The following is a 23,237-nucleotide window of genomic DNA, read 5'->3' as shown; positions in this document are numbered from 1 at the left end:
AATCACACAGCGGTCCTCTCAGGTTTCCCGACTCTCCTGAAGCATACCGAGTTTTTTTTTCTCTCGTTTTTTTTTTCAGTGTGATGACAGTACCATTTGACGTGCATATAACTCAAAGGTAGTCACAACGCTCAACCTCATAGACTAACCACACCTGTCCCGAGGCCTCAAAACATAAAGAAGACGTTTTACTCTTTAAGAAGACCTCGCATGCAAGGCAGTAGCCGACACCACCAAGAGACCAAATGAAATGTGGTCGAATGGATGACAGAATATCACTGCACGCTTGACAGCTGTTTATTCCACGAGGTGGACTTCACTTTAGTAGTCGCCGTGGAGACCATGAATGTGGTCCGTGTTGTCAGCATAAGAGATGTCCAAGCTTCCGTAGCCGCCGTAGCCCCGGAAAAGAGCCTTTTCGGCGCCAGTGAAGTAAGGACGACCAGCCAGGCCAAAGCTCATCTTCTTAGTGGGGTCGAAGTATCCGTAGCCGCTGAGGAAGACAGGGCGCTTGCGGCGCACAATGCTGCGGTAGATGGGCATGTAGACATTGTGGGGATTGCGTGTCATTCCGCCGGCGTGGGGTACGAACTCGTAGTCCTTCATATCGAACGGCTTGACGTCGCGAGGCTTGCGAGAGGCGCCGTACTTGATGTATGGCGTGTACCAGCCCGGGGCTTTGTAGCCTGGGTTCGGCTCGTACGTGGGATCGTAGCGGATACGGGCTGCGTAGCCACCGTACCTGGACGCTTTTTTGTTCTTGCCTGTGGCGAGACAAGTGTGTGGTGAAGAAACATCGGCATGCAACAAACACTGGTAATAGCTCGAGGCGCTTGATAGCATTAGTGGTAGTAGCAACAGTAGTGATAGTAATAGTAGTAGTAGTAGTAGTAGTAGGAGGAGGAGGAGGAGGAGCAGGAGTAGGCGTAGGAAGAAGTTTTCAAGTAGTAGTAACAGTAGTGGTAGTTGTAGTTGTAGTAGCAGTAGTAGTAGTAGGAGGAGGAGGAGGAATAAGAAAACGAAGGAAGGTTTTCAAGGTAGAGTAGAAAAAGAAAATTAAAGAAATTCAAAAGTTGAGCGAGAAAGCAGAGTAGGTTTTCTTTGTGGCCATAGTGTGGCGACGCTCGGGAGCGTTGCTGTTTTAGTTTAAAATTAGATGCGTAATGGAGCATATACATGGCTCTGAGGCAATAACAGCTGTCATTGTAAAACTGCCGCAAATATAATAGATGAGAAAAAATAAGGAAAATCGTTACGTTTAAGGAGGTAGGGCCATTTTATTGACAGCAAATAAGTTTTTGCGGCGTAGTATTAACACGTTTCCATCGCTCTTTTACAGTTGATAAAGCCCGCCGCGGTGGCACAGTGGTAATGGCGCTCGGCTGCTGAGCCGAAAGACGCGGGTTCGATCCCGGCCGCGGCGGCCGAATTCCGATGGAGGCGAAATTTTAGAGGCCCGTGTAGTGTGCGATGTCAGTGCACGTTAAAGAACCCCAGGTGGTCGAAATTTCCGGAGCCCTTCACTACGGCGTCTCTCATAGCCTGAGTCGCTTTGGGACGTTAAACCCCTTTAAGCCAAACCAAACCAAACCTTTACAGTTGATAAATGTTAAAACTCCTGATAAAGCTGCTCATCTAAGAGTCAGGACTGCTTTATTATCACACCGTGTTTTCTGCCCGAGAGGTCTAACCATCCGGAAAAACATAACAGCTTGATCATGAATACTCTTTTTTTTTTTGCGATAACTGTTTGAAGTGAGCAAATTTTGCGAAAGCCGATAGAGGAATCAGCATCTGTTTTAACCTCAGAGCATATATTGTTCACACATAGCACTGGTTGCGGCCTAGTGGCCATTTAAGAGGTTCGAATCTTAGAATAAGGTAGGAAGCTAGGAGAGTCCTCGAATCATCTTGGAGCTGTTGAAGGGCTGAGTACAAGATGTTGCGCTAATTTTCTGGAGGCAGAAGGTCACATCCTTTAAGTCAAGGAGTGCTCTTTCGCGCCGAAAGATGCCTATTAGGCCAACAGACGCATTTGCACCACAAGCGTATTTGCAGTGTTAGGATCTTCGGAGGCAGCGGTTCCGATCAGCTGGTTCCCTTTTCATCAACTGATATTTGTGCGGATCAAATTTCATTATATAAGATGGCCATATTTTACTTTTTCAGTTCGAGGCATTCAATCTAATACTGCACTGAAACTTCACCGTACTCCATCGCCCCTGACGAAGAGAGGCCAGAAATCCTTGAGATGATACTCACCATTTCATTACTGTTAAATCAGCTGTAGTAAGCTCGCCGACTTCTATTTTTCTGATTGTTTTGATGCTAGTAGCTACACCACTTCCTTTCCACACTTCGTGCGAAGTTTGTGCTGCGCTATAGCAGCTGGAATGTGACTGTGGCAGCCGCAGCATAAAAAGTTTCTGCTAAAAGGTGAAGAAAGGTTAACAATTTTTAGCATAGTGTAAATGAGCAAGTACATGCTGCCTCGAAGCATTTTTGGCGATATTTCACATTCATTAAGGCTTCATGCTGCCATGGAGCGAAGTGTTTAGAGGCAAGGTACCGTTGCTTAAACAGGATCCAGCAGCACATGAATCCGAACTGCGTCAGTGCAGACCAGTCTGTGCTCGGTGAATCTGAAAGCTCCATAAATCTTAGAAGTGAAAGATTGGGACTTATTTGCAGGTCTGCGTTCAGATTCGGCGAATTTGATCCCGTATAATTTGTGCCGCGTATTGTGATGGCAATCAGATGGCACACTCGGTAAAGTGTGCCCAGGAACCCATGAAGCAATCTTCTCGGCGTTTCAGAAGATATAAACAAAGAAAGTGACTTTTCTCCGACAGGCGCCAAGGGACGTTCCTGTGCGATGTCTCAGTCTTTGTCTATATCCACCGTTAAAACGAAGCCTTATCAGCGAAGGCAATAAATTTTTACTAGCCACTTAGGTTAAGATGCACCATAAAAGAAAAGCTAACTGCGAGCATTAATCCCTGTTCTGGCACAGTTTTCTGGTCCTCAGTTTACTGCTGTTCACTATAATAACACCGAGAAGCTTGCTTCATGGGGCACGGACTTGTCTTTTGTTGAGGTCCGTGCGGGGTCTCCTATGAGGTGTGAATGTTTTTGTGTCTAGTGTGCCGCACTGTCGAAGTCTCTTCGGGTTATCAACCCGGAAGAAAGACATGTGGACAGACGTGCATAGCACTTGATAAAGTTCTTTGCTTTACTCGTTCACTCGTCCATGCGAACAGCAGCGCGCCTTGGGATCGCTGGGCTCTTGCAGGGCCGGACTCAATACGAGGATCCCTCACCTGCGTAGCTGCTGCCGGCGGAGTACGCGGGAGGCATGTACGTGACGTACGTGTAGGTGACCGAAGAGGCCGGGTAGCTGCTGGCACTGGAAATGTACGAAGAATCGTCTTGGCGCTTGATCTGGTAGCGCGCGCCGCCATAGCCGTGAGCGGGAAAATAAGTGAGACCGTACCCGCCGTAGCTGTCGTCATAGCTGGCCGGTGCGCTGTAGGCAGGTGCACTGTAGCTTGGCGGAGCATATGATGGTGCACTGTAACTGGGAGGAGCGTATGATGGAGCGCTGTAACTGGGAGGAGCGTAGGACGGGGCGCTGTAACTAGGCGGGGCATAAGTAGGGGCGCTGTAGCTAGGTGCCGAGTATGAAGGCGCACTATATGCGGGAGGAGCATAGGAAGGAGCACTGTAGCTAGGCGGGGCATAGGTGGGTGCGCTGTAGCTAGGCGGGGCATAGGAAGGTGCACTGTAGCTAGGTGGGGCATAAGTAGCAGCACTATAGCTAGGGGCCGGGGCGCTGTAGCTGGGGGCAGAGTAAGATGGAGCGCTGTAGCTAGGGGCAGAGTAAGAGGGGGCGCTGTAGCTAGGGGCAGAGTATGAGGGGGCGCTGTAGCTGGGGGCAGAGTATGAGGGGGCGCTGTAGCTAGGCGCCGGTGCGCTGTAGCTAGGGGCGGAATAAGAGGGGGCACTGTAGCTGGGGGCAGAGTAAGAGGGAGCGCTGTAGCTAGGGGCCGGTGCCTTGTAGCTAGGGGCAGAGTAAGAGGGGGCGCTGTAGCTGGGGGCGGAGTAAGAGGGAGCGCTGTAGCTAGGGGCCGGTGCGCTGTAGCTAGGGGCAGAGTAAGAGGGGGCGCTGTAACTGGGGGCAGAGTAAGAGGGAGCGCTGTAGCTAGGAGCCGGTGCGCTGTAGCTAGGGGCAGAGTAAGAGGGGGCGCTGTAGCTGGGGGCGGAGTAAGAGGGAGCGCTGTAGCTAGGGGCCGGTGCGCTGTAGCTAGGAGCAGAATAAGATGGAGCGCTGTAGCTAGGGACAGAGTAAGAGGGAGCGCTGTAGCTGGGGGCAGAGTAAGAGGGAGCGCTGTAGCTAGGAGCCGGTGCGCTGTAGCTAGGGGCAGAGTAAGAGGGGGCGCTGTAACTGGGGGCAGAGTAAGAGGGAGCGCTGTAGCTAGGAGCCGGTGCGCTGTAGCTGGGGGCAGAGTAAGAGGGGGCGCTGTAACTGGGGGCAGAGTAAGAGGGAGCGCTGTAGCTAGGTGCCGGTGCGCTGTAGCTAGGGGCGGAGTATGAGGGGGCACTGTAGCTGGGGGCAGAGTATGAAGGAGCGCTGTAGCTGGGGGCAGAGTAAGAGGGAGCGCTGTAGCTAGGGGCGTAGTAAGAGGGAGCGCTGTAGCTGGGGGCTGAGTAAGAGGGAGCACTGTAGCTAGGGGCAGAGTAAGCAGGAGCACTGTAGCTAGGAGCGGAGTAGGCAGGGGCACTGTAGCTAGGGGCTGAGTAAGCAGGAGCACTGTAACTAGGGGATGAGTAAGAGTAAGAGGGAGCACTGTAGCTAGGAGCGGAGTAAGCAGGAGCACTGTAGCTAGGGGATGAGTAAGAGTAAGAGGGAGCGCTGTAGCTAGGGGCAGAGTAAGCGGGAGCACTGTAGCTAGGGGCTGAGTAAGAGTAAGAGGGAGCACTGTAGCTGGGGGCAGAGTAAGAAGGAGCGGAGTAGCTAGGAGCCGAGTAGGAAGGAGCGCTGTAGCTGGGAGCAGAGTAAGCAGGCGCGCTGTAGCTAGGAGCAGAGTAGGCAGGAGCACTGTAGCTAGGAGCGGAGTAGGCAGGGGCACTGTAGCTAGGGGCTGAGTAAGCGGGTGCACTGTAGCTAGGGGCTGAGTAAGCGGGCGCACTGTAGCTAGGAGCGGAGTAGGCAGGGGCACTGTAGCTAGGGGCTGAGTAAGCAGGAGCACTGTAGCTTGGGGCTGAGTAAGAGTAAGAGGGAGCGCTGTAGCTAGGGGCAGCGTAAGCGGGGGCACTGTAGCTAGGGGCTGAGTAAGCAGGAGCACTGTAGCTTGGGGCTGAGTAAGAGTAAGAGGGAGCGCTGTAGCTAGGGGCAGCGTAAGCGGGGGCACTGTAGCTAGGGGCAGCGTAAGCGGGGGCACTGTAGCTAGGGGCAGCGTAAGAGGGAGCACTGTAGCTAGGGGCAGCGTAAGCGGGAGCACTGTAGCTAGGGGCAGCGTAAGAAGGAGCGCTGTAGCTAGGGGCAGCGTAAGCGGGAGCACTGTAGCTAGGGGCAGCATAAGAGGGAGCGCTGTAGCTAGGGGCAGAGTAAGACGGGGCACTGTAGCTGACTGCTGCTGCACTGTAGCTGGAGGCCGAGTAGCTAGGAGCGGGTGCACTGTAACTGGGGGCAGAGTAAGCGGGAGCGCTGTACGCGGGGGCAGCGTAAGAGGGTGCAGCATATGATGGAGCTGCATAACTAGGGGCAGCGTAGCTTGGCGCCGCATAGCTAGGAGCCGCATAATCTGAAATGAACAAACAGAGTAAGTGACCAATATTGTCTACTCTCTGCTCTTCAATCTGTCTCTCGGATATTAATACTCAAAATGAGTTCAACGAAATAAACACCCTGTTTTCAGAATTGCTGATTTTAAGTCCGGTAAGAATTAAGGCAGACGGGATGCTTTGCCTGTAGGGGAGTAAACTGGGAGAAATGCAGCACAGCTGGTTTCTTTACGTCAGTCAAACGGCCGTGAAAACCCACCAGACAAACTTTATTGCTTTATTACAAGAATATTCGCGTCCTTCAAGCGTAAGTTACGCTGTAACTCAAGAGATATGAGTCGTAACACCGCCCAAAACATATTTGTCTGGTGACACAAGCCTATTTCATGACGAGCGGAAATTCCGCTTGCCTGGCTTTCACCGTACTCAGCCTTGAGGAAACGCGACGCAGCGTTGTTTGATATTCTGTGGAACTTGGACGAAATGTTCCAGGCGGTAATCGAAAATTTTCTCAATGATACACAAAAATTGCTATGCCAGGGCCTTTTTTCTGCATCAGCTTGAAAACTCAGGAAATTTAGAAGAAGTGAAGTTTCGGCTCTGAAAATTCTAGTTTCGAAAGAATTTTACCCCTCAAATTCTCTGGAAAATGGAAAATTTCCCGAATAGAACATTACTGAACTGGAACATCACTGTGCTATCGATATAGCGTCGCAAGGGTGGTGTTTCCAGAAGGTCCGCAGCTAAGAGGCGAATGTTAAAAAGGCTCCCTGGGGATTTCTTAGAGAATGCAGGCCTCCTGAGGCAGTGACAGGCATTTTTTTCGTTCTTTTCTCATGCCACACAGGCGGAACAATGGCTTACGTCATAATATGAGGCTAACACCTCCTGCTCATTAAAGCAGCCAACAACCAACCAAAATTTCAGGTGTCACCGGCGGCCGCAATTACATATCAAGGCGTGTTCCTTCCCTAATAAGAGATTCGGAGGCACTATTGAAAAGACAACGTTAATCGGGCAGACATTCTGCTAGAACAGAAAAAGAGTAACCGGTTAAAAACAGCACTTTTTAAAACAAAAACACTGTGCTTATATAAAAAAAAACGTGCCGTTATTTGCTTATATATGTTTAATAACTTTATCAGCCTCAGATTTAATATCCGGCGTAATCGAAAGAGAGCGATGTTGGGACGGTATCTTACCGAATTCAAAAGCTATTAGAGTTTGCTCTCGTTTTAATTATGCCTTTCTTACAATGGCCTGCTCCAACTCGGTTGCAGATGACGATGCATGCTGCAGCTTTTTTTTTTTGACGCTGTAATGACTGTCGTCAACAAACGTCTGCTCTATACCTCTGTAAAGGTATTCGGCTCAAGGTACTGTGAAGGAGTAAATGAGGATACGAAATGCTGTATTTCGTGGTCATCCCGATAACAGCATTTTCCTGCGATGAAAACAGTGGTCCAAGTTAGACCATTGACTGCATATCTTCGTACACGTATCAAACACAGTAAAAAGCATCCTTTGTATCAGCGGGTGAAAACCACACGGACAAGTTAGACGCGAGAGCCAACCGGCATGCGCGAGGCTACCCGCAGTTCCTGCTTCTGCGCGCTAAGCATACAAGCGGACTCCACTGCCTGAAGTGCAAGCCACACATCAGGTTACGTGGGAAGGACTGACCGGGGCTATCGAATAGGACACGGTACCGAAGCGCCAGCATTAGTCGAGTTCAGTCGCTAACGCGTACGAACGAAACACCGAGGCGAGTCGTGATTGGCGAATTCATCTAATAGATCCCAGCTGCTTCATGGGTTCTTCTAGGAACGTGAACGGGCGCAGTGTACCGACCGCTTCACGTGTGAAACATTACGGGGAGATTGGGTATCGGTTGTGCCTGGTACATATGCCGTACGACCCTCGGGCTAATCTGAGAGAGGCCTGACCTGAGGGGACAGGCTTACCGTACGAGGGTGCGGGGTAGTAGTACTTGATCGTCTTGACCAAATACGAGGAGGAGGTGTAGGCACTACCTCCGCCGTAGGATGATGCGTAGTCGCTTCGCCTCTGTGTCTCTTGGCAGGCGGTCAGCTGCTGGTAGACGTAGCGGGACTGCTGGAAGGTGTACGGCAGCACGGTCGCGTTCGCGTCCAGGACCAGCTGCGTCAGCTTGGTGGCCACGGTCTCGGGCACCTCCTTGAACAGCACGTAGTACTGGCCTTCTTCTGCAGTGAGAGGATAGCAGAAAGGCGTCAGCCTGTGCGCTGGACCTTTGTTGATTCTCATCAAGAACAACAAAGAACCAACGATGCACAACACATTGGGCCAACACTTGAGGATTAGCTTCACCGTTCCTTTGGCGGGCGTTATAAGTACGCGAACAAAGATTGGTATTGGGCGAAATCCGGAATTTTAAGCAGGTAAGTGTGCGTTGGGCAGTGCCAGTAATTTGTTGACGAAGTTGGCACGACAGAAAGATTATGCAGCATTTCGCTTCTAGCCGCTTTTTGCTCTTAGCTGCTCATTTATGGCAGCGTAGCACGAGCAGCCACCGACCAATTAACAATGCACTACTTTCTTTGAAATGCCTTCGTCGGAAAGTTCTTGAGCGGGCTAATTATATTTCAAGCTCCAAGCTCAAACCACTGGCTGATCTGCTTATCGACGCATAACATGAGTTATCCCCTACTCCAGAATGGACCATTGCCTTATCTTCTTATTTAATGATTTCGATAGAACCTACGTCACCCATCCAATGCGCCTACCGATTTCGACCAGAAGCAGACAAAAAGCTGCAGAAGTCAGCCGGACGCTGTAGATTCTATGACAGGCAATTTGCTATGTGAAACAAAAAAAAAAAAGGAAGGGACACTTAAGCTCCGCCTTAAGGTTATGACGCGACTGCGTAATGGGCTGATTCCCATATATGCATAAGATCATTGCCTGCTCTACATTCACAGATCCCTGGGAGTCCTCATAACCCTCCTGGCTCAATGTTGCAGCGGTGAAGCGATGGGCCACTGCACTGCGATAGCAAGTGCTCCCAGCGGTGAGCCTTGTGTGACTCAGGCTGCTCTTCCCGAGCGACCAATCATACATTTAACTGCCACCTGCCACGATGGGCAGTTTGCTCACTGCCCGGTGAGTAGGTTGTGATGAAGCCGCAAGGTCACGTGACCTGGGCGGTCCGCCTGCCTCCCAGGTTGCTCTCTGGGGACCACCTGCCAGAGCCACTCCCGTCATTGCTCGCTCACAACGCCGATGACGCCGACAACCCAGACAACTCCGACACCAGATTTTCTGGCGACCGGAGCCTTTAACGCTGTGGCGTTAAAAGTCAAGACGTGTACGCTAACAACAGGGAACCGTTATAGTTAGAGAGAATAAGGCGCGACCGGAGTCGCGGTCGTACCGTGCGCGGCTGAGGCGCAGGAGCATTCCTTCTTGAGGGACACCGAGGGGTACTCGGCGAACAGTTCCTTGGGGCCAAGCAGGACGGACCTGATCCGCAGGCGACCGCACAGGTGCCGGTTGCTGACTGCGGGATTAGAAGAAGAAAAAAAAAACTCTGGCTCGAACGCACGAAGATTCTATGTCAGAGCCGTGGTGTGGAACTGTCCTGCGTTCTCCCTCACTGTTGGTTTCCATTCACCACTATACGCGGCGAGTAACAGCTGATTAAATTTTTCTGCTGCTTCGCCACATGTTAATGAAAACCAAGGCCGCTGCGGCTCTGTGTTCCAGTGGTCGCGTCGCAGTGTTTCCGTGAAATACAGGCACTCTAGTTGTGTCCACACTAAGGTACCAAATAATCGTTAGCATCCATCCAACCGCAGCCATACGGCTACGAAGGAAACCTATGCAGCTTTCACGTTTGGGTGGTCGCTAATGAGTAATTGATACCTTACTACACATTTACACCGCCTGAGGGATTCCCCAAACACACACTGGACTAGTTAGACGTACCAATCATAAGCTGCTGAATCTGTTCTTGAAAGCCGGACTAAGTTCATTTGGGGAGCGGGGGGTGGCGGGGGGGGGGGGGGGGTCGTCGAGATATTACGAATGCTTATCGTAAGTAACTATTTATCACATGCTGCTGGCTATCACATTTCAAAACAAAAATTTTGCGATTATGAGGTTTTCTTCTAAAATGTGGGAAAACTCGTTGCAGCAAGAAGACAATCTCCACTCTCATGACGTCCTCAACGCGTACAATATTCGCTCAGGAAAGTGGACGAAAGTGCCATTACGGGTCTGTCTATTCGGTTCGGCTGCTTTGTGTGCGCGAAACACCTGTTTTGTCACGATGCGTTATGTGTGGGCCGTAGTTTACTTACCCGCTGCGAATGACGCCACCTGCTGGACACGGGCAACTGAAAGGAAGAGAAAATGAAAAAAAAAAAATTGTATGGCCGTTTATGTCAGCGATATAGGCACAGAAAAGACGACGCACTGAAATTGAAGGAAGGCTTAAAACGCAAGCCACTTAGCGCCTTAACAAAATACGTGCTTGTGTAACTGGACGAAACGGAAATTTTCGCACAGACACAATCATGCATACGAATTTTCGCTTACTAGTTCATGAAGTCTTCGAATGAGTCTAACAAATCTTCACCCTATTATAGTTACTTACAGAGACTTTCTCTTTAGCGATCGCTATTTCGTTTTTCCCTGTCAGGTTCACGTTTGAATAGCCATTTTTATTTTCTCTTATTTTGAGCTTTCCTGTCTTTATACATGGCCTGCTTTACACGTCTACATTTCATTTTCTCGTGCTCCCGCTCACACTCGTCCGTTGCAGGCGGAACTCCGCCTCGATAGCAAAAAAAACTCTCCTGGAACAAAAGCCAGGTGTACCTCGCTCCCATAACAATTAATAGAATCCACGTCTTCATAGGCGTACACCGTGTACAGGGGCGAATACAGCGAACAGGCTCCTCGAGTACGAAAAGGAACTGCGTTCAGTCATTCAGTTAATGATTACTCTCCAAATCTGCCTTACAAAAAGAATTTTTTTCGGTTTTTAAAAAGTTTTTTTTCATGCTGTTTACTAGCTTAAAGTCATTTTAAACTTTAGTAAAATTATAAACGAAAAATTGGTGTTTTTCTGCAAATTTGTTGTTGCTTTTTATATTGGACGATCCTGTATACTGGATAAATAGCCGCGTATGTAGGCGGATTAGCTATTTTTGTTATCTGGGTGAGCCAGGAAGATGAAAAATATGAATAGGAGGAACTACTAAAGTAAGAATATATTGTAGTGTAGCAGCCGTGCTCGCTCACTGTGGTGAACTGTAGTAGTGAAAGAAGACGACGATCCTGAGGTGTGACGCTCGCTCGCAGCCCGAACGCTTGGCCTGCACCTTTGCTGAACGTTGCAAAGCGACCTAGGTTCTGCTCAGCCACAACGCCATCCTACATTTGGTGGAGGCTGCTGTAAGTTCCCCCTCTCGTCCTCATCCTGGAGCTCCGTAGCCGTACCTTACCTTCGCCGCCAGTTATGCCTGAAGTCACCAGCCAGACAGCCCCCATCCCGTCGCCTACCATCCTGTGTTCTGGCGGGCTCCGGCAGCGAGATCCCAGCGTCTTCAGCGGTGCCGACGACCACGATGTTGATGACTGGTTGGCGACTTACGAGCGCGTCAGCGCCCACAACAAGTGGGACGATGCCACCAAGCTTGGTAACGTACTATTCTATCTCAGCGACGTTGCCAACTTGTGGTTCCGCAACCACGAGGCCGACTTGCCTACCTGGTCGTCCTTTAAGACCAGCTTCTCGGAGGTATTCGGCCGCCCAGCTGTGCGCAAACTGCGCGCCGAACAACGCCTCCGCGCTCGCGCTCAGCACGCCACTGAAACCTTCACCAGTTACTTAGAAGATGTTCTAGACCTGTGCAAGCGCATCAATCCATCCATGCCGGAGGCCGAGAAAATTAGCAACATCCTGAAGGGCATCTCCGACGACGCGTTCCAAATGTTGCTCGCCAGGAATCCGCAAACGGTGGTGGATGTCATTCAGCTTTGTCAGAGCTATGACGTCCTCAGGAAGCAGAGGCATTCTACTCGCCGTTCCGGAGTCCTCGACGAGTCCCTTCCTGCGCCGGCGGTCTGCAGTCTGGTCTCTGACTCGGCCTCCCTGCTTCCCCAGATCAAGGCCTTCATACGGGAAGAAGTGGCCCGCCAACTGTCCCTACTACCTGTGTCTGGCGACCCTGCGTCACCCATAGATCCCACCCTTCGACGCACCATCCAAGAGCAGGTCGCCGACGCTTTGCCCTCTAGCCCTCGGCCTCCGCCTGTGGCTGCCCCCCTCACCTACGCTGAGGTTGCCGCCAGACCCCGACGCCCCGAAGTCTACGTTAACCACCCATCTGTCGCACCGCTACCACCTCCGCCGGCACCTGTCCGTCGTCGCCTGCCGCCTCGCCGTGCCGTCATGAACCCATGGCGTACCTACGACAACCGCCCCATATGTTACTCCTGTGGCTTGCCGGGCCACGTCGCCCGGCTTTGTCGGCAACACCCGCCGAGTTTCCGGGACGAGGCAAGCCCATTCCACTACGACCCTGCGCCTCCCTCGCAACCAGTTCCCTCCGGCACCCCTGCGGATGGCACCCCTCCACCAAATGTAGGATGGCGTTGTGGCTGAGCAGAACCTAGGTCGCTTTGCAACGTTCAGCAAAGGTGCAGGCCAAGCGTTCGGGCTGCGAGCGAGCGTCACACCTCAGGATCGTCGTCTTCTTTCACTACTACAGTTCACCACAGTGAGCGAGCACGGCTGCTACACTACAATATGTCTATATACATGGCTTTCTACGGGAGCTTCCAAGAAGCTCCCGAAAATGAATAAGGCGCGCGCCGTCTTATTCGCAGAAGCGCGAAGGAAATGAATAATGGTTTAATTTAGTTTAAAGTTTAGTTTAGTTTAGTTTAGTTTAGTTTAGTTTAGTTTAGTTTAGTTTAGTTTAGTTTAGTTTAGTTTAGTTTAGTTTAGTTTAGTTTAGTTTAGTTTAGTTTAGTTTAGTTTAGTTTAGTTTAGTTTAGTTTAGTTTATGAGGGTTTAGTGTCCTAAAATGACTCAGACTATGAGGAACACCGTAGTGGAGGACTCCGGAAATTTCGACCCCATGGGGTTCTTTGACGTGTGCTGACATCGCACAGTAGACGGGCCTCTAGCATTTCGCCTCCATCGAAGTGCGACCGCCGCGACCGGGATTGAAAATAGATTACTTTACTGACAACTTTCGGTGTGTATACATGACAACACAGGCCGGTGCAGTAGGCATTCATTCCATGAAATAGGATAGTTGAGGCGTAGCGTAGGTTAGCCTTAGGCTTTGGCTTAGTGCACTGACATCTGAAGTGCTTTCTAGCTCTGACGTACACGGGTGAAAACAGCATCGCAGCGAGAACAGTCGCCCGCCACGCGGTGCTTACCGAAGCGGTATGAGCAGTAGTCAGGCACCTCCTGCACCGTCCGCGGGCAGAGCGGGCATGTCGCCGGCACGGCGGGGCATACCAAATCGGCGGAGGTCCGGCTGCGTCGAAATGCCACAGTGAGTTCGTTCCTGAATTGGGACGCCAGCTAAAGCTCATCGGTTGCTGCCTAGCGGTCCGCGGCTTTGGTGTCACGGGACCGCTAGAACTGGTACGCCCTTACGTCCCTTCACAAATGTCCTGTTCATGTTCATATTGGCCCAGATGCAGATGAAAAATTTCGGGCTTTACGAAGAACTCACGTACCGTATAAGTGGAGTTTGAGAACGTATTAGCCTTGGGCATTTAGTGCTCGTAGAATACAGGGCAGGCATGTAGATTAGGATTGACTTCTGGAGTACGCACGCCACTCAGAATATGCGGGGCGTTGCGGAACTCGCTTCGAAGCATCCAGTTCTTTTCATGTCGATGCCTACAAACAAGTATCAACGGAGAGACACGCGGCAGCCAACATTTTCCGCGAAAGTTCTAGTGGCTTCCATCCGGCTGAGATATAACATCGTTAAAGAAGCCAGAATAAACTTCCGGGTCGCGTTGCCTGGTCATTTGGATTGACCCACCCTACAGCTGCAATGCCTGTCAGCCATCACCCCACTCTACGTCCGCTTCAGTAGGAACATCTCTCCCTGTGACCTCCATCTGACCCTTTCCTGTGCTAACCGGGACCACATTATGCCTAGTTTCAACTATATTTTCTGCCTCCCTTTGCTACCTTTGCATTCTCTCAGAATCCACTCCAGCTACCCTAAAGGACCATCGGCTATCCTCTCATCGCATTACGTGTACGTCTCGCGACCGTTTCCTTTTCTTGATTTCAGCTAGGATGCTATTACTCGTGTTAATCTCCAGTCATGCGCTGCAGTTCCTCCCTTGAGGTAATACTGCAGCACGCGTTGCTACTGGCTTTAAAGCGCCTGTGTTCGCACTCACCTTTCTTCTTTTATGCACTGCTTCTGCCACTAAATAAATCATCATCAGCTTGACTACGCCCACTGCAGGGCAAAGGCCTCTCCCATATCTCTGCAATTAACCGTGTCCTTTGCCAGGAACGGAACAAAACACTGCATCCACGCCTCCTGCTCACTCTTATCTATGCTGTGATGCGCTCAGAATCAGCACCTTACCAGAGGCCTCATTTGACGTAACACCGTATCCTAGGAGTTAGTCGCCTTATTCAGCCCACACAGTAAGTAGTTGCATGCCCTCCCTTACATATGTCTGTACGTCTGTTCCGGGAGAGGAAGGGGACACGTGAGTAGGAATAAGTGATGCACTCGGAAGCAATGCGGCGATTGCATCAACGAGAATAATGGCTACACTGATCTCTCGCCCAATAATCCACTCATAAAAATGGCGAATATGGGGCGGTTCTTGGCGGCACTGCACGACTACACAACGCCTGCCTGCATAACGCACAGTTAAGCAGGATCAATGCTGTGATGTGGCTATAGACTGTGAAGCCAGAAACGGTTCGTACTTGTACAGATCTTTTTTGACAGTTTTTAAAGGGGGTAATCTCATGGGTGATCGTTTCGAGCGTGCTGTCACCCAGGTTTCTAGGGGTGTACCATATAAGCCCGATAAACAACCGTTACGAATTACAAGTCCTTTGCAGGGCGCCTGAAGGGGTCTTAGATACGATACATGGATGGTGAAGAGCACAGGAGACATTTATAAGAGTTGCCTCCTCGGTTATAGGTGTATTAAATGATGACATCGACAGAGGCCATATTCTGTTGACAGTATGCAAAGTTTTCTTTTTCCAGATCACAGCACTTACAGCCCTACCAATGAGGCCACCAATGCTGTGTGCTGCTGGTGTTATGTGAAGTTGCCCTAAATATTTTAAGATGGCATGAAGGAACTCTTGCACAGATGTCTGAAGTTAATCCAGTATCGGTAGGAAGTCAACTGAAATTCGATGACATTTCTGGAAAATAAAACAATGAGTTCTTAGCTTTAATTTTAATTGATATAGTTTCAGCTCCACATGTTCATAGAAAAAATATATCTCAGACCAGGAGGAGAAACTCATGAACACTGTTTGAAAGAGTAAAGCAACTCAGGAAGTTTACCGAGATTCACGCATTTTTAGCAAAGCGATTACTGGAAGCTCTTCTTTTTTGGTTAATTTTGTGACCATTCACAACAGTTTTCGCAGTCATGCGGGTTCTTTTTCTACGCAGAGAGCTTTTAACATACTCAGAAATTCCCGACAGGTACATTTTAAAACGGGAAGTTGTTTATGAACGAATTTTTTTCACATATCGCGAGATTCCACTATAAGCGTTAATATATTATCCGCAAATCTCCCCTCGGAAGGCCAGCATTTCTTTCTATCGTCAGAAACGTTCCCTACTGTTTTCTATGGCAGCTTTAACTACTCGACGCAGGCGATGGACAAACTTAAAAGAACGATTTTGCTACGCATGGGAAGAATGGACCATTACTTTCAATATTTCCATAACAGTACCTTACAATTTTCTAGGTGCCTCCTAACTAAAATTGAATTCCAAGAGTCCTTGACTTGGGCATCTCATCTGCGACCTGTTTCGGTTTCAATTGCGTAATTTCCGCGGCAAACTCTGCGTCTGTGGCGTAACAAGTCTAACACACTTGATGGTGCTCAATCCGAGCTTTCTAAACGAGAAAAGTTGGTCATACGTTCGATTATTAGGACATTTGATGAACAAGTTCATCGCTTACAATTGCAAGCTAAGAAATTCAACGCGCGCTCGAGTCCTATCCAGTTATATTTGAAGTTTCATCTCTGCGTCCTGCGGAGCACCACCACCGGCAGCGCAGTCCATTTTAGGCTTCCTGTCTTTTTTTCGGTTTTAAACCTTTTTTTTGCTCATTATGTTGGAAAACGATTTACTGCGTGAAAAAAAAATTAAAACGTAAAAATATAACTGTTAAAGCTACCTAAAAACTTTCACAGTCCCCCGGAATTGCCCTTCAGCGCCTATTAAGACACAATAAAGCCTAGAAGATTGCATAGGAAGACCTTGCTATGCAGACTTATCCGCACCTTCGGAACTTAGCCCAGTAGCAAAGTGTAAACTTGCACACGGATGAACCTCGTACCAAAGAGTATACAACAGCAACCTTCCTCATCTATTGCCTCATACCCCACCCACACCCAAACCCCGCTATGTCCCTGCCGCTCCAGGGCCGAGATGCTTAGATTAAATTGACTTCAACTCGGCAAGGAAGTAACCGCGAAGTTTTACGCTCCCCAGGGGACATCCACATGCAGGGAGCTAACGACCTTCCAGCGAGGCCTAAGCCTTCTGGCTCAACTCCCAGCCGGACCAGCTGAATTCGTCCTCTCTCTCGATCTCGGTTCGAGTCAGGCGCCAGCGGAGCCGTGCGCTAAGCCTCACTACTCACACGAGGGCGGATCCCGCGACGAACCCGGCCAGCAGCGCGGGCAGCAGGAAGAACCCGAGGATGACCGTGGGGGAACGCATGTTTGCCGCTGCTGTGAGCCCCTGTCCGGCCGCTGGCGCTTTTAGAGGCCCCGAGGCAGTGCTGACCGCGGGCGCAAAAACGGCCGCACCGGCGTAATGGGACACCGGTCCTGGCCCCCCGGCCGCCCTGATAGCGTCGCCCGCCGGGCACCGGTGCGAGTCTCGCACCAGACGAAATGGAAAGCGGCACGTGGCTGCTTCGCAAGGAACGTTGAACCCTGGCTATAGTTGGAGGCCACCGACCGGATGTCCCGACGGTCCAGGAACCTTCACGCGGGAGAAATCACTCCCCTCTTATGTGTAGTGTATAGCAATGAAATGAATCGACCGGTCCGTCTTTCACATCTTCATTCGGCTCTCGGACGAAGACGTCTTCATTCGCCAACATCGAAACACAGGTCCAATATTCTTGGAGAAAAAAAAAAAAGGAGGGACAGCGCAAGGGTCATGAAAGACCAACTCAACTGGGAACTACTTGCCTCCCGCCAAAGAAAATTAAGGCTTTAGCTGTTCGATGCAGTTTACCATAATAAAACTGGTATTAAAGCATACACCTATTCCAAAGAACCCCACTACGTATCCAGGCGCGTAGACCATTGTCTTAAAATTCGTGAATATCATGCGAGGACTGGCACTTACGCAAATTCCTTCTTTGTTAAGTCAATTGGAAAGTGGAATCGAACAGAATAGAATAGAAGCACGAGTGTGCTGTGTGAATGAAGATGTATACTTTTTCAGCGTTGTAGCCTCCTGCTGTGACGCCATCAAACGCTGCGGCGCAACGTGTGAGTAAAGAATAAAGAATAAATTGCTACGATGCACCTATTCAATACTCCTCGGACGCTGTAAACGTCCATAATTATCACCATCCTGACTACGCGTACTGCAGGGCAAAATCCTCTCCTATACCCCACCAGTAATCCTGTCCTGTGCCAGCTGCGTTCATACTATCTCACAAAACCTTCCTAATCTCATCCGCCCACCCAACTTTCTGCCGCCCCTCCTACGCTTGCCTTCTCTTGGGATCCAATCCATGACCCTTAAGGACAAGGGTTATCTTGCCTTCGCATTACATGTCCTGCCCAAGCCCATTTCTTCCTCTTGATTTCGTCTAGGATGTCATTAACCTGTGTTTGTTTCTTGTCCCACACTTCTCTCTTCCTGTCTCCAAATGTTACATTTATTATTTTCCTTTCCATAGCTCGCTGCATTGTCCTTTTCAGCTGAACCGTTTTCGTTATCCGCCACGTTTCTGCCCCGTCGGTAAGATACAGATGTTGTACGCTTTCCTCTTGAGGGATATTGGTAAATTACTATTCATGTTCGGAGAGAGCCTGCCATATGCACTCCACTCCATTCCTATTCTTCTAGTTATTTCGCTCTCGTGTTTCGGATAAGCGGGCACTGCCTGACCTAAGTAGGCGTATTCCCTTACCACTTCCAGCACCTCGGTACCAACCGTAAACTGCTGTTGCCTCCCGAGACTGTTGAAAATTATTTTGGTTTTCTGCATATCAATTTTTAGAACCATCGTTCTGCTCTCCCTGTCAAACCATTGATCATGCTTTCCATTTCATCTCCTGAGTGACTTAGCAAGGCTATGTCATCAGCGAATCGCAGATTACTCAGGTATTCTCCATTAACTCTTATCCCCAACTGTTCCCAATTTATGCCTCTGAATACCTCCTGTAAGCAGGCGGTGAATACCATTGGCGAGATTGTGTCTCCCTGCCTGACACCTTCCCTTATTCGAATTTTATTGCTGTCTTAATGAAGGAGTATAGTAGCAGTGCAGCCATTACAGATATCTTTCAGTATTTGTACACAAGGCTCTTCTACACCCTGATTACACAACGCATGCTTAACTGCTTCGGTTTCTACTGAGTCAAATGCGTTCCGGTCATCTATAAATGCTATATATGGGAATCGCTTGTATCCTGCACATTTCTCTATCAACTGAATGATAGCAGTAATATGCTCTATTGACGAGTGTTTTTTTACGAAAGCCCACCTCATCATTTGGTTGATTGAAGTCTAAGGTTGTCCTGGCTATATCAGCGATTACCTTAGTAAATACCTTATAGGCAACGGACAGTAAGCTGATCGGTTTGTAACTTTTTAAGAGCTTGACGTCTTCTTTCTTATAAATTAAGATTATGTTAGCGTTGTAATCCCTAATCCGAGTCCCTAATTTCGGTTTGGTTTGGTTTATGGGGTTTAACGACCCAAAGCGACTCAGGCTATGAGAGACGCCGTAGTGAAGGGCTCCGGAAATTTCGACCACCAGGGGTTCTCTAACGTGCACTGACATCGCACAGTACACGGGCCTCTAGAATTTCTCCTCCAAAGAAATTCAACCGCCGCGGCCGGGATCGAACCCGCGTCTTTCGGGTCAGCAGCCGAGCGCCATATCCACTGAGCCACGGCGTACATGAATGGTCACACCATTCATGGACGCGGTTGAGGTCATTTTGAAGAGCCACTTGATCAGAAATGTTAGTAACGGTACGATAAATTACACAGTCGTCGACGAATATGCGAATTTTACACGATACTTGTGGCGCCAGATCGTTAATAAATATTAAGAATAAAAGCGGGCCGAGCACAGATCCCTGCGGAACGCCGGATGTTATAGGGAGAGTGCTTGAGTTGTGATTGTTAATAGAAACAAACTGAGAACGGGTAGCTAGGAATTCTTTAATCCAGTCTAGAACATTAGGGTGAAAATTTAAAAAGGATAGTTTAAGTAATAGGCGTTGGTATGGTACCTTGTCTAAAATCTAAAATCTAAAAATAATGGATCGGTCTGTAGGTAACGGTCGAGGTTAGCATGCAGATCGAAAGTGAAGATTGCCAATTGGGTCTCGCAGGAGTGTCCCCTACGAAACCCGTGCTGAGCTGGATGAAAAAAGCTGTTAGAATCGAGGAAGTTTATGACATGGGAATAGATGACATGTTCCATGATTTTGCAAGGCACACTGGTTAAGGAGATGGGGCGATAATTCAGTGGAGAGTCCTTTAGACCTGATTTGTGGACCGGAATGACCCTCCCAACCTTCCAGTCATCCGGTAGCATTCCTGCTGAAAGCGATTGCGAATACAACAATGAAAGACATATGGCTAAAATGTGTTTGGTGTTTTGTCAGTATTTTGGAGTTGATTTCGTCCACTAAAGCAGCTGATTGAAATTTTATTCTGTCAATATGGTTAGTTATGCCTTGCACTGTGATGTCAAGGGGTGCGATTGTTGGTAATGCTACAGTAGGCGTCTGTGTTCATTAAAGGTTCTTAAAATTAAGTGTTTTTCAAATCACGTCAAATAAAGCATGTTTTTCGAAAGCGGCCCGCAGACAGCCTGACGCTCCGCTGCACGAAATTTGGACCAGTGACAGAACCTGCTAAGAACAGCAAAAAAGAAATAACCAAATGCACAGCACTCCAAAATAACAACGCACTTCGGCTTACCACAATCGAACAATCACTTCACGCACCGGGAAAAAAAATTAATAGCAGAAAAAAAATCAATATAGGTTTACCGGTTATAATATAGCTCCTAACATTCAACTCATATCCTCCTCGGTTTGTAAGACCTCAACCTTTGAGAAAAGCAACTCGGCAGACGATTTATGCGCATTATTCTCAATTTCTTCGAAAAGTAAAAATAAACTATGCACCTTTCTCGGATGTTCGGAGGTGAATAAATATTCATATTTCGACCAGAGACCACCGGCTCAACGAGACAGACGCACTACCAATTTCTTTTCTGGCCTCACAGAACTCATATATTGTTGTGAGAATACTTCGCTCTTAACTTTCATTATTTGCTATGTGGCTGCGCTAAGGTGGCTGCAAGTGGTTGTTACGGTTGTTACGGTCTACGGGTGTGAGAATAGCTGCTGTTCACCAAACCCTTCGGTTTGGTGAACTGCTCATGTTAAAAATTATTCATAACGAACCACATATGTTCTCAAGTTTTCGAATAGGTTTCAAGTAACTGGCATGAAGTTCGAATAGCGTGCGTCGTCGACTTTTTTTGGCAGCGATTTTAACAACAGGGTTCACTCTGACGCGACCCAGAATACGACCATGGTGTGCATGGGTGGTAAAGAAGGATTCAGCGCCGCCATTCGTATGGCGGCATTTTATAAGGCCATACATATGGCCTTTTATCCTTACCAGCTTGCCCGTTCAGCAGCTCTGTTACAAAACATGGCCTTCATGACTTTGCGACACAGACAGGGTTGCGCCACGTTTAGCAAGTCCGATATCGGAGGCTATGGTTCACTCTCGTCCCACTCACAAACTGACTTGCCGCTAGTTCGTTTGCTGTCGTCATTAGTAGCCCAAGATAATTTTGCTTTGCATATGTCGTAGGTTTAGTACGATAAATTCATGTTGATGTCTCCTGTTGGAGATCACATTTGCGCCTTTCAACAGCTGCAGCTTTAACTCTTACTTATTCCGCCACCGCTAGCGCTTCGCTGTTTCCCATTATTATTATTGTAATTCGCAAAAGTAGCGACCAGTTTTCAATTCGTATTCGATTCGGTTCTTTCTCTATTCGAGTGGTATTTGATACGGTAGCGAAGCTAGACTATTCGTATTCGATTCGGTTACGAAAAAGTACTATTCGCACACCCATATAATCATTCGTGTGAAATTAATTCTTTGGTAATAAACTATTGATATCTAGTTCCGTCCTCCTGGACTACTGAATGTTTAAGCATCTACACAATTCCTCGCTGATTCCCATTGTAGGAAATGCCAATGGAAATCTCAGTGCGTCGCCCTAATTGTGAAGTTGAAGCACAGTAATATGGAATGCACATTTTCAAAGTAAAACTGTATGTATTAGTTTGCTAAGGCCCTAACATTTTCATTGGTGCATGTTACTGCCGGAATAACTCCATTACTACGCGCTGCTGAGTTCGACTCTTCTCGATCTTGTTCGTAATCAACCAATGCAAGACCAGCAGTTGGCCACGTCACTCTCACTCATCTGCACCTGAATCGCAGAAAAGACAGCCCCACCGTGGAAAGCACTGCGATGCTTAAGATAACCGCGCCTCGTACGAACTCCATCGTACCGTATCAGATAAGCGTGGCAGAAAGAAAAAATAGAGCTAGCTTTCGCCTATTCTCGGCGGCCAGGATCTCTGGGACGTCACTTTGGTTCCTCGGCACCAACCGCACGTGCCAGTGGAAAAAAGCAAGAGTTGCCGAGCGTGGGCCGATTTTGGCCATCGTCGGTTTTCTTGGTAGAGCTCATCCTCTGCCGGGTTCAACGCGTGGCAGTGTTTTGGCCATTTCAAGCGCCAGTATGGGTTCCAGCCTTGTGCTTCACCGGTGCGTCTAGGCAATTCTAAGGCATTGGTCTAATATGTTCGTCATGGATGGCGTGTTATCCGGAGGTGAGGGTAAGGCTTTACTACGTTTCAGCGCTCTTAATTAAGAGAAAGTAATAAATACAATAACTCGTACAGCTGCCGTAACTAATTTCTACCGGCAATAACGTGTCACTTACTGTGCTCAACTGCTGCTGCGACAAATACGAGCCAAGAATGCAACTTTAGAGGTACCCACGCAAAGTGCAACCTAAGTGCGTAATGTTCGCTGTACATCTGACCTCGGCCCTCACCACGGGTGTGAGATTTTCATAGCCGCGCCTACGTGTTGCTACTGGCTCGGACATGTGGATGCCTACCCCGATGGACGACATCTACCATCCGCGGAAAAAAAAAAAAAACTTCCCGCCCCTTAATTTTAACCCGAGCTCCACAGACGAGATAAAAAAGATGAGGACAACGCCATGCTGAATTATAGCTCGCTCAGTTGACTTTCTTTACATGAGCTTCCGTTTTGAGTTCGAATATGTACACTTCTTATCTGCCTCGTCCTTTGAGGGTTGGATTTTGAAAGTCTACTGATTCACCGAGACTGCCGTTTTACCACAAAGCAATATACATTAAACTGGATAAGAGAGAACACTCCCGTAGGCCTCCGCGGACGACTTTTGCTCTCAGCGCACCTAGCGGAAGCGAGGAAGCGCACCATCCTTAGAGACAGCCGCCGCGCGCCGATAAAAAGTCGGATGCCACAATTTCACTTTGCCAAGACCGCAGCCTCTTCTTTTTTCTTTGTATGTGAAACAACATCTGGCCAAGGCGTGGAACGCCGAACTCGGCCGCGAAAGGGCCCGATTGTCCACTCTTGCCGTTTATGTTACTCTACGGTATTACTTCACTTCTTCCCACCCTCTCCGTCGAACGATGGACTTGACACCTTCCGTACGGAACTATTTAAGGGCTTAAGAAAACTGGCCCAGAACAGCCGCCAATCAGCTGAGTCATGCCGAAAGCATTCAGCTCAGTAGAGACTGCCACCATGTTAAATACGCCTCCAATAGCTTCAGCAATGTTCAGGTTCAGGTTCAGGTTGTCAGTTCACGTCTCTGACTCATGGCTTTCTTACGTCATGTAA

The 23,237-nt window shown here is 48.9% G+C and overlaps 1 protein-coding gene across 1 annotated transcript in view; it reads right to left on the bottom strand.

The window, feature by feature from the left end:
- Positions 1 to 321: 321 nt before the first annotated feature.
- LOC149343134 (uncharacterized) overlaps positions 322 to 23,237 on the bottom strand; it is a 36,622-nt gene continuing 13,706 nt past the window's right edge. The window contains exons 3-9 of the mRNA XM_089546894.1: positions 13,225 to 13,325; positions 10,125 to 10,160; positions 9,197 to 9,322; positions 7,749 to 8,009; positions 3,494 to 5,804; positions 3,321 to 3,406; positions 322 to 764 (exon numbers count right to left, since the gene is read on the bottom strand). Of these exons, the coding sequence (XP_089403020.1) occupies positions 322 to 764; positions 3,321 to 3,406; positions 3,494 to 5,804; positions 7,749 to 8,009; positions 9,197 to 9,322; positions 10,125 to 10,160; positions 13,225 to 13,325 (3,364 nt within the window). The remainder of the gene's footprint in view (positions 765 to 3,320; positions 3,407 to 3,493; positions 5,805 to 7,748; positions 8,010 to 9,196; positions 9,323 to 10,124; positions 10,161 to 13,224; positions 13,326 to 23,237) is intronic.

The sequence above is a fragment of the Amblyomma mixtum genome, chromosome 5 (assembly GCF_055824585.1).
Source record: "Amblyomma mixtum isolate Tamu chromosome 5, ASM5582458v1, whole genome shotgun sequence".
Taxonomy (NCBI): Eukaryota; Metazoa; Arthropoda; class Arachnida; order Ixodida; family Ixodidae; genus Amblyomma; species Amblyomma mixtum.
This window is presented reverse-complemented; position numbering and strand designations above follow the sequence as displayed.